The sequence below is a fragment of the Neolamprologus multifasciatus genome, chromosome 15, assembly GCF_963576455.1.
Source record: "Neolamprologus multifasciatus chromosome 15, fNeoMul1.2, whole genome shotgun sequence".
NCBI lineage: Eukaryota > Metazoa > Chordata > Actinopteri > Cichliformes > Cichlidae > Neolamprologus > Neolamprologus multifasciatus.
In genome coordinates this window covers 28,476,566-28,488,906 of record NC_140453.1, presented here as the reverse complement: position 1 = coordinate 28,488,906, position 12,341 = coordinate 28,476,566, and the positions used below count along the sequence as shown (strand labels likewise).

The 12,341-nt window shown below is 42.7% G+C and overlaps 2 protein-coding genes across 13 annotated transcripts in view; one reads left to right on the top strand and one right to left on the bottom strand.

The window, feature by feature from the left end:
- szt2 (SZT2 subunit of KICSTOR complex) overlaps positions 1-3,120 on the bottom strand; it is a 115,814-nt gene extending 112,694 nt beyond the window's left edge. For 6 of the 12 annotated variants that reach the window (XM_085133085.1, XM_085133096.1, XM_085133086.1 and 3 more), the window contains exons 1-3: positions 2,853-3,120; positions 939-1,064; positions 499-672 (exon numbers count right to left, since the gene is read on the bottom strand). In XM_085133085.1, the coding sequence (XP_084989211.1) occupies positions 499-672; positions 939-1,064; positions 2,853-2,876 (324 nt within the window). In that variant the 5' untranslated portion in view covers positions 2,877-3,120. The remainder of the gene's footprint in view (positions 1-498; positions 673-938; positions 1,065-2,852) is intronic. The other 6 variants (XM_085133091.1, XM_085133092.1, XM_085133093.1 and 3 more) reach the window with 2 other exon arrangements.
- A 1,941-nt stretch (positions 3,121-5,061) lies between these two features.
- On the top strand, positions 5,062-10,808 carry ddx10 (DEAD (Asp-Glu-Ala-Asp) box polypeptide 10). The gene is made up of 2 exons (XM_085133103.1): positions 5,062-6,519; positions 8,376-10,808. Exons 1-2 carry the CDS (start codon positions 5,170-5,172, stop codon positions 9,579-9,581), a joined length of 2,556 nt encoding a protein of 851 aa, XP_084989229.1. The 5' UTR covers positions 5,062-5,169; the 3' UTR covers positions 9,582-10,808.
- The last annotated feature ends 1,533 nt before the right edge of the window (positions 10,809-12,341 follow it).

The window sequence follows — 12,341 nt, the reverse complement described above, 5'->3', positions numbered from 1 at the left end:
AACAGCTCGAGCACGATTCAGGTTCAACCAACTAAAAGTGAACAATCTTAATGAGGTGCTTCGAGTCAGAGCAGCAGATTATTGTGAGCTCAGAAGGCAGAGCGGGTCATCTGCAGCATCCCTGAGCAACATACTGAACCCCAGGTTGTCCCCAATGTTAAATAAAGAGGCAGCTGGAGTAAGAAAAAGCACTTTAAGTGATCAAATATTTACCATTTGCAAAATTCATTCACAAAATGTAAATATTTTTGCTCTTCTAACAGCGTATGAATAAATTAAAAGCCTTCTTGACTACAAATGGAAACACACTGAGACACTCAGGAGCCAGAAAGAGACGTGATGCACTTCATATAAGACAAGTAGACAAATGGATTGATCACTATGAATAATTTACACAGCAAATAATCATAACAAACTTAAATATCACATCTATTCTTGCACTAAGCACTTTTTAATATTGTTTGAACTCATTCAGGAGACAGTGCATTTAAGACTCACCACAATCCCTGTGGAGGGACTGAGGTCCAGCTCGATGATGAAGCGGTACCTCCGGGCCAGGAAGGTGGCCCGGGTGGAAGGCATCAGTATGCATGGGTGTGAAGTTGGGGAGACATCTGGCTGCCATCCTTTAGGTAAGATGCTAAGAAGGTCCAGTTCATTTTCAGAGAGCAGCTACAACAGGAAGTGGGAGGAAATATGATCTGCAGTAGCTTTTAGTGACCAATCAGAACAGCAGTTACAATGTTAGAAAAGCTCTCTCACACATTTCCTCCTAAAGCTCAACAGAGCAAGAATCATCTCCCATAACTCACACATCAAGTATTTTTCCTTTAAGTTGTCACAGCCACCATCTAATCATCGGTGGCACAAGAAGAATAATAGAAGGGTGCCAATCTTGGTGCTGCTGCGCCATCATGAGGACAGAAGAGGAAACTCACCACTTCAGGCTTTGAAGCCGGACAGATGATTTGGTTAAGTTTACTAAGAAACCACGCCAGTCGCACATTCCTAGAGATCCGGTAGTCCTCCTTCATGAGCAGGTAGATGTGGTCAGCCTCCTCCACCTTAACAACAACAACATGCACAATCATAAATGTGGGACGTTCACACATCTGCATGAGCGAGAGAGGGTTTGAGGATCAACCCCACTGGATGGCAGCATTATTCAGGAATAATAAAGACCATATTTTCTAATATGAGCATGTCCATGTAGAACAGATCTATGTGATTCTATTTAAACTACAGTAGGGTCACAGCTTTCTCTCCGTGTTTCAGAGGTCACAGCGCAGAAACTCCAGAGTAACAGATTTCAAATGGAAACTAAAAACTCACCTTTTAGCTTTAATTGTTAACAGGTGTGATTCTGTGAACAGCACCGACTCTTATTTTTAATTATTAGTAACTATATTTTAATTTTGCATTTAATTTGATGTCATTTTTCCTAATTGCTTTATTGACTGTTGTGCATCATTTTCATCAGTGTTGTTGTGCTTAAATGTACTGTAAAATCTTTACTATTATCATTTAAATAATCCAAATAAAAGCTTCACCAAGTTTAAAACACTCATCTGGCTGATAGCACATTTTGTGCCGATGTTCTTATTTTCTGCTTCAGGTTTTTATTACAACACAATTCAACATTTTGCCGATGCAAAGCTGATGTAACAGCTAAACATAGACCAGAGTAAATGTGATCTTTTTTGCTGACCGGCAGTCAGCAGGGTCCATATCAGAGAAAACCAATGATAGCCTACATATTTGTGCATCGTTACACATAGTTATAGATTACCACACTCAGCAGTATATTGATTAACATTAGCTATAGCTTCCACATTACTTATATACAAATAAAATAAGAAGTAATTATAATTCAACAGCATCGTCTTCAGTCACACAAGTCCTCTGCATATCCTCCTTCACTACTCAATGAATCATCTCTGTGGTTTTCCTCCTGCCTGGCAGCTCTATGTTCAACATCCTTCCACATGCACTCTCCCTCCTCTGCACCATCTCAGCTCTGCCTCATTAACTTTACTCCAAAACACTCAGCATGTCCCTGTGTCCATCCTGTGTCCATCCTGTGTCCATCCTGTGTCCATTCATTCAACAAAAATCTTCAGTAGCATCTTCAGCTCTGCCACCTCCAGCTCGGCCTCACGTCTTTCTGTCAGTGCATAATAGCAGGTCTAACTAACATCTTATGAATCTTTATCTCTTGCTGCTGTCCATCTGTCAAAAAACACCCGTACACTCGTCCCCACCCGCTGCACTCTCTTCTCCACCTTTCCTCCTGCAGAGTCCAACAGTACAAATGTACAGCTTGCCTTTAAGTAACATTTAATAGTCAATCTTCCTTTTAGCTAGCTGGTATTTTGAGATACTGGACTTTCATGTTAAAATTTCACTTCATAAAACTGCATTTGTATTTATTGTAAATACATAATGTGGGCTAAATGTTTTTAGCTGTTTCCTAATGAACACCGCGGAGCGTTAACCCTTTTGGCTGTTTTAATGCTGAAGGAAAGTTTTATTTGGCTCTGTAATCTGCAGTCACGAATCGCCGAGTTGCTAACAGGCCAGAAACTCCGCAAAATTAACTTAAACCTTCTGACTAACGTGACTCGTGTTTACTTCCAGTTTGTCAGTTGCTGCTAGCTTCCTGTGTCGTGTAGCTGTGCAGCTACCACAAGTTTCTCTTCGTCTGCAGACGTCACGTAACAGCTCTGCCTCTCTGTTGTGGATTATTTAAATTCATGCTTCACTTTAAAAGGGACTTTAACGACTTCTGGGTGTTAAGAGCACGAAGTTAAAATGTGGCATGTTTTACTAACCAATGCTATCCTGACTGTTACCTCATTGTCCGGTCTCTCTGCCATGCCGTGTTTAGCATAAGAGCTGCAGGGTGTCGGCGAGGCTCGGCCGACGGATATCCACTCTGTGTCGTGCAAAGTGGTCTGTATTAGTACTTGTTTATCATCTGTCTTCTCTTCTGATCAGGTGCTCGTAAAGCGGTATCAGCGGCGACATGTTCTTCTTCGTCTTCTTGTTTTCACACAGTTGACGTCCAAACTCTGCGGTCTTACCGCCACCTGCTGGGCTGTAGCGGGAACTACAGGTGGCCGGGTCGAAACGACAGTGTCGATGCTGGTGTTGGTATCGGATCAATACTAGAAAGAGTGATAAGATTTATACTTTGTTTATAAATATTTACATGTGTTAAATTAATTATTTTTTTGGAAATTAAAAAATATACATCAAACATGCACGATCAAATATGATGTTTTTTTTTACTCTCAGGTCTATGCTGTTTGTTTTATAAGACTTCTGTCCTGTAAATGTGCTATAGGCTACAAACACAAAGTCCTTTAAAGACAGGCACATTTACATTGCAGGTCTTCATAGAAGTTTGAAAATACATAAAAAGCTCACAAACTGTTCTCCACGACACGAGCTGCCTTTATAAGTTCAAAGTATCTGTTGGTATCAGCAATGCTGGCCCTGGTTTTACTTGGTATCGGAGTGATACCAAATAAAACCTGCAGTGTGGCACAGCACTAATGGGGCATTTTACAAACTTCATAAACGAGGACTATCTCCAGCAATAACATCATTCTTAGATTTTCTCTGACACAGCTTTGCATTACAGAATGATTTTCATGATTTTAATAAAGAAATTATAGCGGAACTGTTACTGCTGCCATATGTTGCCTGTGGCAGGGTCTTTATGAATAATTGGAGGTGGATAAGATGGCGGTGAAAGCTGAATCTAAAAAGCAGTTGATACTTATACGCATATACGTTTTTGAAGGAGTTTTTGAAATGTGAATAGAGAAGCAGACTCGTTAGGTCTGTTGTATATCATGTCTGTTGAAAACAAATGATGGATTGAAGACAATATTTTCTGCTTCTCGCACTCTTTGAGTTGTTTTTTCCACTCTAGCTGTGAACATTGAACATTATCCCAGATCCCACAGGGCAAGTGGCAGAATACACCTGTACAGGTTGCCAGTCTGTCACAGGGCTAAACCACAGAGTCACTGTGATGCACTCAGGTGAGGTCCTGTTGTGAAGACTCAGAGTTTTGATGCTACTTCAGTGACACACACAGACATAATAAGTTGATGTAATTGTGACACCAAGAACCACTGCACACCCATACAACAGCAACTACGGTCCCAAGGCAGACCTACCCCAACCATACCCTGCTTTATTAAACATTTTGATTTTAAATCTTTCTGTCCATCCACTTTCTTCCACTTGTCCAGTCCAGGGTAGCTGGTGGGCTGAAGGGTAACAAGATATCATAGAGTGAGAGAGAAGGTAAACCCTGGAAAGGCTGCCAACTGTCATGGGTCTTAAACATAGAGATATACTACCATTCAAGCCTAGGGTCAATCAAGAATCACCAAGTTAACCGAACCCCACGCATATCTGTGGGAGGAACTGGAAAACCCAACAAGGACCTAGGAAAATATGTGGAAAACACGCAAACTCCATGTGTTGCGCAACAAACAATATTTCTATAGCGAAAGGTGAGGAAGTGGTTAAATGCAAAAGTTGGGGGATTTTCTAAACATATAGTGGGAATTTTGATTTGCAGCAGTTAAATCACTGAAATATATGTTAACCCAAAAAGTTGAATTATATTCTGAATGAATTTGGTGTTAAATAATAAGGAGAAAGTATATTTCCACCTCCTAAACCCCTAAAGTGAAAGAAAAAGAAGCAGCAAAATGAGATTTACACAACTTAACATCGTGGTTTCATTTGGATGTGAATACGTGAGTCCTCTGTGAGAATTTTACACATTTTCTGAAGCTGGCCAAAGCAGCTGGATCGCCACCTTTGAAAAATATTCAACACTACGGAATTATACAAAACACTGACCTTTACACGCACTTCTGTCTTTATTATTCTCCCGTTTTCTTTACACGGCGCTGTGAATACATTTAAATACATAAATAAATTAATGAATAAAGAAAGAAAGAAAGAAATTGCAGTTCAGCCTGTCAAATGAAGTTCAGGGCAAAGCTTCCCCACGTTAAAGATTTGAGTCGCGGGATGACTACGTCATTCAACACGCGACGGCGAGCTGGCTTCTCCATGCTGTTTATCTAGAGTCCAGCGTGTGTGTTTGACTCGATCTTGCTGCGATTTTCGTCTTTAGTCATGGAGAAAAAAGCCCCAAATCCTGTTGGGAAAAAAACGAAACCCCAAAAGATGAAAGCGAGCGTCGACCCCGTCAGAAACTTCGAGAAATGGAAGAAAAAGTACAACCGGACCAAAGCACGAGTGAAGCAAGAGAGGGCGCAGAAGAAGAAGCCCGAGTGGCAGGTAGAACGAGAGTACATCGATAAGCTGGTGAGCAGGTATGGAGAAATCAACCTCAAGGAGGTTGTCAAGTTCTCAGACTTCCCCATTTCTAAGAAGACCTTGCTGGGCCTGCAGGAGGCTCAGTACCGGCAGCCCACGGAGATCCAGCGGCAGACCATCGGCTTCGCTCTGCAGGGGAAAGATGTTCTCGGTGCGGCTAAAACTGGCTCCGGTAAGACTTTAGCCTTTCTCATACCGGTCCTGGAGTGTCTCTACCGCCAGCAGTGGAGCTCCATGGACGGCCTCGGTGCTCTCATCATCTCTCCCACCCGAGAGCTCGCCTACCAGACCTTTGAAGTCCTGCGCAAGGTGGGCAGGAACCACGAGTTTTCTGCAGGGCTCATCATCGGCGGGAAAGACCTGAAAAGCGAGTGTGAGCGGATTCACCGCACCAACATTGTCATCTGCACCCCGGGCCGACTCCTCCAGCACATGGATGAAACAGCCAGCTTCCACGCGTCCGACCTCCACATGCTGGTCCTGGATGAGGCAGACCGCATCCTGGACATGGGCTTCGCAGATACGCTCAATGCCATCGTGGAGAATCTCCCCAAGTCCCGGCAGACTCTGCTGTTTTCTGCCACGCAAACCAAATCAGTCAAAGACCTGGCCCGGCTCAGTCTCAAAGATCCGGAGTATGTGTGGGTGCACGAAAAAGCCAAGTTCAGCACGCCAGCCACGCTGGAGCAGAACTACATCGCGTGTGAGCTCCACCAGAAGGTCAACATGCTCTACTCGTTCATCAGGAGCCACCTAAAGAAGAAGATCATAGTCTTCTTCGCCTGCTGCAAGGAGGTGCAGTACCTGTTCCGAGCTTTCTGCCGTCTCCGGCCAGGCATGCCCATCCTGGCTCTGCATGGAAAACAGCAGCAAATGAAGCGGGTGGAGGTGTACAACGACTTCCTCAAGAAGCAAAACGCTGTGCTTTTTGCCACCGACATTGCTGCCAGAGGCCTGGACTTCCCTGCCGTCCACTGGGTGCTGCAGTTTGACTGTCCAGAGGACGCCGACACGTACATCCACAGGGTGGGCCGGACGGCCAGGTACAAGGAGGGTGGAGAGGCCCTGCTGCTGCTGCTGCCCTCGGAGGAGGAAGGCATGGTGAAGCAGCTGGAGGAGAAGAAAGTTCCCATCAACAAGATACAAGTGAGACACCATCTACCCATTACACACACACACACACACACACACACACACACACACACTGTTCAGTAGGTTTATGTAAAAAAGTAAAAAAATAACAGTTTGATGTTTTTACTCCATTTAGAAGGAAATATTTCAAACCCTCGGTACAATACTTTGCATTAGTCCCCATTAATTACAAGTTAACTGTTAACATCTGCACAAACTGCTGTCCCAGCGAGGTGTGCACACGTCAAATAACTTAAGTATCACTACAAATCTGACAGAAAAGACTCACAGTGGTGACAGCAACTCAAATTTAGGAACAAGTACAGGTAGATATAATATGATTATGCTGTACCCAATACTGCTGATACAGCTTAATGTGGTACTTATGTTTAAATATCGCAAAATAATAATAATAAAAAACTTTATGTCCACACTAGAGATGGCACGATACCGCTTTTTTATGTCCGATACCGATATCATAAATTTGGATATCTGCCGATACCGATATGAATCCGATACAGTGTGTTTTCAATATATAGTGTCTATTCTGTTATACCTGTATGTAAAAAAACACACTGCACCCAAAATATTTCATAGATCAGCAACACTGATCAATCTAATAAACGTAAACCTGCTCCATCCTCCCTATTCTGATATTTTAAAGAGTACTTAGCAGAAATATTAAACAACCTGACTAATAGGGTTGCAAACTCCCAGCAAAAAACAAACAAACCACCCTCCACCTCATGATGCTTAATCGATGTAATCACCTTTAATTTGATGCAGGGGGGAAAAAGCACAGAAATAAATTATTTTTCAAGAATAATTAAATAGATTCAACATCTTTCTTCAACAGAACTGCAGACTGCACAGATGGTTCCCAAAGGAAAAAGTACTATAGCTTACTAGAGTATATTAGACTTAACAGTTACTATACACAGTGATGGACTTCTATATATTTTACATCAGATTAAAACTTTGGGTGTAAGATTCAGATAATTATTTATTAAAAGCTCGACATTTTAAATGAGAATAAGAAAGAAAAGTATGTCTTTGTGCCCCCTTTTCCCTGTTCATGCCCTATCGGCCCCCCTGGCTAAACTTTGCTAGCTCCGCCCCTGCACAGTTACGTCAGCTGTAGAAAAAGATCCTGGTGTAGAAATAATATTAAATAAATTCTAACAACAGATTATCAAGCTTAAACGTGCTGCTGTTGTTCAGCCGCTGGTTTCCTCTTTCTGGTGCAAAGTGAGACAAAAACAAAGAAGAGAGACGATCAGCTGATCATTGATCAGTTTCATGATTGAAGCAGCAGCAGGAGAGAGAGAGAGAGGCAGTCGCTCCATATATCGGTTGTTAAGCTTAACGTGGGAATGCTTTACAAACATTCAGAGATGAACTTACACACTTGCTTTACTTCTCTCTGGGAAAACTTCCTCGGAGATGAAATGCTGGTTTGTTAGCGACGCTACAAACACACACAGCCGCTCTATCACGTGACCACACTGCTCCGACGCGCTACGGTTATGAGCCGAGTTACGCCGTGTCACAAGTTTTGTGAGGTGCTTTTTTTATATTTAATGGATCGATTAAATTTTTTATTTCTCTCCGATATCCGATCCAGTAATTTAGGTCAGTATCTGACCGATACCGACACGTAATATCGGATCGGTCCATCTCTTGTCCACACATCTCTGCCCTCAAATCGTCACCCAGAGCTGTACTAGTCTTAAAAACCTCCTCAGAATATATTTATTATAGTTCATTTATTTGATATATATTCATAATTGTGGTTTCAAACAGGCAGATTTAAGTGTAGTCACAAAACATCACATAACATCTGATTAAGTTAATTGTTTGGCTGATTCCAGGTGAACCCAGACAAACTGCAGAACGTGCAGCAGAAGCTGGAGGCCTTCCTCGCTCAGGAGAAGGAGCAGAAGGAGCGAGCACAGAGGTGTTTTGTTTCCTACCTGCGCTCGGTGTACCTCATGAAGAACAAAGAGGTGTTTGATGCCTTTAAGATCAAGCTTCACGAGTACGCCTTGTCCCTCGGCCTCGCTGTGGCCCCGAGGGTTCGCTTCCTGAGTAAAGCTCAGGCACAGAAAGTAGAGAAAGAAGAAGCGCAGGAAGAGGAGTCTGAGGAAGAAGAAGAGCTGCGGAGATTTAAGGCCCAGCTGAAAGGAGAGGTTTCTCGTGAGGAGCAGCAAAACTCAGAGTCAGACAAGTCCAGTGAGGACGAGGACGGTGGTGATGAAGGAGGTTTGGATACGTCCAAGACATTAACCGTGAGCGCAGGTGACGCTGATGACGACGATGATCTACGAGACTTGGACCTGCTGACAGTCAAACGAAAGGATGTGTTTAACCTGACGGAGGATCAGCAGAGTCCAGAGGATCCTGAAGACGACCCGAAAAAGAAAACTGAGAAAGAGACGAAGTACAAAGAAGCTAAAAAGATCCTCAAGAGGAAGTTTCAGGTAAACACCAAAGTGACTTTCAGTGAAGAAGGTGAGGCTGTGCAGCTTTGGCCACCCGTCCAGCAAGCAGTGACTGCTGAGGATGAGGGGGAGGAGGAAGAGGACGCTTCAGGAATCAATGTGGAAAAGGCTCGGGAGAGGCTGAAGCGGGAAGATCAAGAGTTCGATAAGCAGGAGTACAGCCGCAAGGTGAAAGCCAAACACCGAGAGAAGAGGCTGAAGGAGAGGGCCGCCAGGAAGGAGGCAAGCAAGCGCGACCAGGACCAATCAGACGAGGAGGACGAGGTCGTGGCCTACCTGGCCAATGACAGCGAGGACGAGTTTGACCCCAGTACCCTGCCAGATCCCGACAAAGTGCACTCGTCGTCTTCGTCGTCAGAGGATGAGGAGGAGGAGATGGAAATGGGGTCGTCTAAACGGCAGCACAGCAGTGAAGAAGAAGAGGAGGAGGACAGCGAAGAGGAGGATGAGAAGCATACAGCAGGAAAGAGGAGGAAAGTGAGCGATGAAGATGATGAGCACACAGCTCTGGACACTGGTCTCTCTTTGGCCGAGGATGAGGAGTTAGTCTTACAGTTGCTGGGTGGACGAAGGTAGAGGCGACCCGAAGAGACCAGAATGATTCAGTCAGTTCTGATGAAGAGTTCTCAAGCTGGTTCAGTCTGACCACTGTTTCACTCTGCAGTGCAAACGTGCAGCTGACGGTTCAGAGGCCTCGAATCACAAACTGACATCAAAGGTTATCAGGACCGATCGCATTGGCTGTGAAAGAAACACTGCTGAATGTTGCCCCGTCCTGATTGGCTTACACAAGAACAGAGTCATAGCAAAGAGACAAACATGCTCCAGTCGGTCATATTAGAGCACATTAGCAAAAAATAAAAGCTCACTTTGAGGCAGAAGTTGTGACCCAGCTATTCAAAACAGAAGAAAGATGGCGGCGTGCCATTAATGTGGAACTTTCCTGTAAAACAGTCAATTCCAGTTTGTAATGCAAACATCACTGAAGGTCCTGCAGAGGGACAATGAGTGCATCTTTATTTTACATGTATTATGTTTAAACTGTTGTGGATTTGAAATCACTTCTACTTTTCCCCAAGTGGCTAAAATGTCCATTAGGCTGCTGAGGTTAAGACCAGGTCATTGTGTTGTTGCTCTCATCGTGGGATAAAACCGTTTCTGGAAGGTAGTCGGTGACTTTTCAACTGAAAACCAAACAGGAAGTTGTTTTCTGATGGCACTGATGTGGAAAATATGCCCACATTAGTATCTGAGGGGTGATCATTTTTAATCACCGTCCACTGTTAAATGTGAACAGGTTAGCTCCACGATGCCAGAGCTGCTGATGAGGACGAGCGGCGCCTGGTTGGCATCCGTGGGGAGCTGTGTTTCTCCAAAAGGACTGAACAGCTCAGTTAATGCACCGATGTTTCCATATGGCTCCTGGCTCACCCCTGCAATCGTGGCCTCTTCCTCCCTGTGCTCCCTCCAACCTTCTGCCTTCATGTCAGAGGGACTGAACTTATTTAATGATCCATGAATATAATTTCATGTCTGAGGGTCACAACTTTGACTTGTCTGATTATTGAGTTGTGCTATTAAAATATTTGTAATCATTGAAGTTTTCTTGTCATTGGTTTGAACTTTAAGGACTTTAAGGGTAAATTTCCAGGAATTTCAAGTAAATTCTGGTGACCTGGATGGATTAACCTGCTCTAAAGTCAGCTGAAGTTAAGGTTAAGGTCTCCTGATTGCTCCCCAGGTGTGTGCCTGTTTTTCACAAACATGTACTTCTGTGAAAAATTAAGACTGTCAGGATTACAGTCAGATTGATTTACATCGAGATTTCCCACTTATTTTGCTCCTCAGATGCGACGCTACACCCTGCATGTCCAACATGTGTCCAGCAGGTGGAGCTAAAGTGACTCATTTGCTGGCCCAGTAGCAGCTCATCTCAGTGATGGCGGCTCCTTGGTTGTGCACGTGTTTGGGCTGTTATGTGTTGTGAATTAGGGCCGGTGATGCAGAGCAAGAACAAAAGAGACTTAATTGGAAAAGTGCAAATGTAGATTTAAAACAAATGAGCTTTGTTCCACTACATTTCCCCATACAAAGCAATTCATGCGATAGACTCAAAAATCCTTTGAGATTCTTATTCAAATATGAAGCAATCATTTTATTTTATTCTATCAACGTGCAATAACGTGGTTTGACTGCTCTAAAATAACATCTGAATTTCTACATGTTTAAACACTTGACAGTGTATTTAACTCATATGTACTCATTATGGAGAATCATATATGTCATATTTAATCATAATTATTGAGTCTTTAATGTTGCAGCTGGGGGTGATTTTAATTATATTTATGATGCTTAACCTATATTTTAATAGTTTGAATGATTAATGTTGTACGCTAAATGTTTAAGGAGCCTCTACTGAGTTTACGGAGTAATATTTAGGTGACAGTTTATGCTGAAGGTGAAGGAACAGAGGACGGGCCAGCTGTTGGAAATAAAACCTTAATCAGAACCGTTAACAACTTATATTTATCTTATAAACCTAAATGTTTTTAGTTTACTGTGAGTGGATGTTAATTTAGACATTAGCAATATTCACCTTTTTCTAGCTGTCTTCTTGTTACGATGTGTGAAAGTAAAAGGAGCTCCTGGAGCAAACCGAAGGGAAAGGTTAGGGAAGTATAATCAGGGTCTTGTTACCCCCCCACCCCCCCAGTCTCGGGCCTTTCCAAACACACACCTGAGGACAAAAGGAAGCCAGCTGCTTTCAGAAGGGTTGGTATGTGTTGACGTTTCTAACAAATTTGTGGATTAATTTTATTTCTTTGTTAACCTGAAATTATCACCTTTGAAAATGACATCAGAGAGTTACTACAACCATACATAACATCCACGAAAAGGAACAGGTTCTCTTCTTAAATAAAAATGAAAAAGGGTTACCTTAAATGCAAAGTTCATAAGCATTTTCCCTTTCCAGTTCACAATCAATTCTACCCCCAGGTCAAAAATATGTCTGGGAATATTTCCCTAATATAATATTATTTATAAATACACCTGTCTAGCAGTTAATTGCATAAGTGCATGGAGGCAGGACCTCACAGCAGAAGCCTACTCCATAATGTGTTGTACATTATTATATGTATATATTATATGTAATGTGGTATTTTTCAATTATTGTATTTACCAACATCAAGAAGTCACAAGCAAAGAAAGACCACACCATGGTGCATGTTTGAACAAGGAGAGTTTACTGGTCAAAATTATTTATTAAACAAATAAAACATTTTTTTAACCACCAAAAAAATACACGTTCAAAGCAACACAACAGCGGCCCAATAT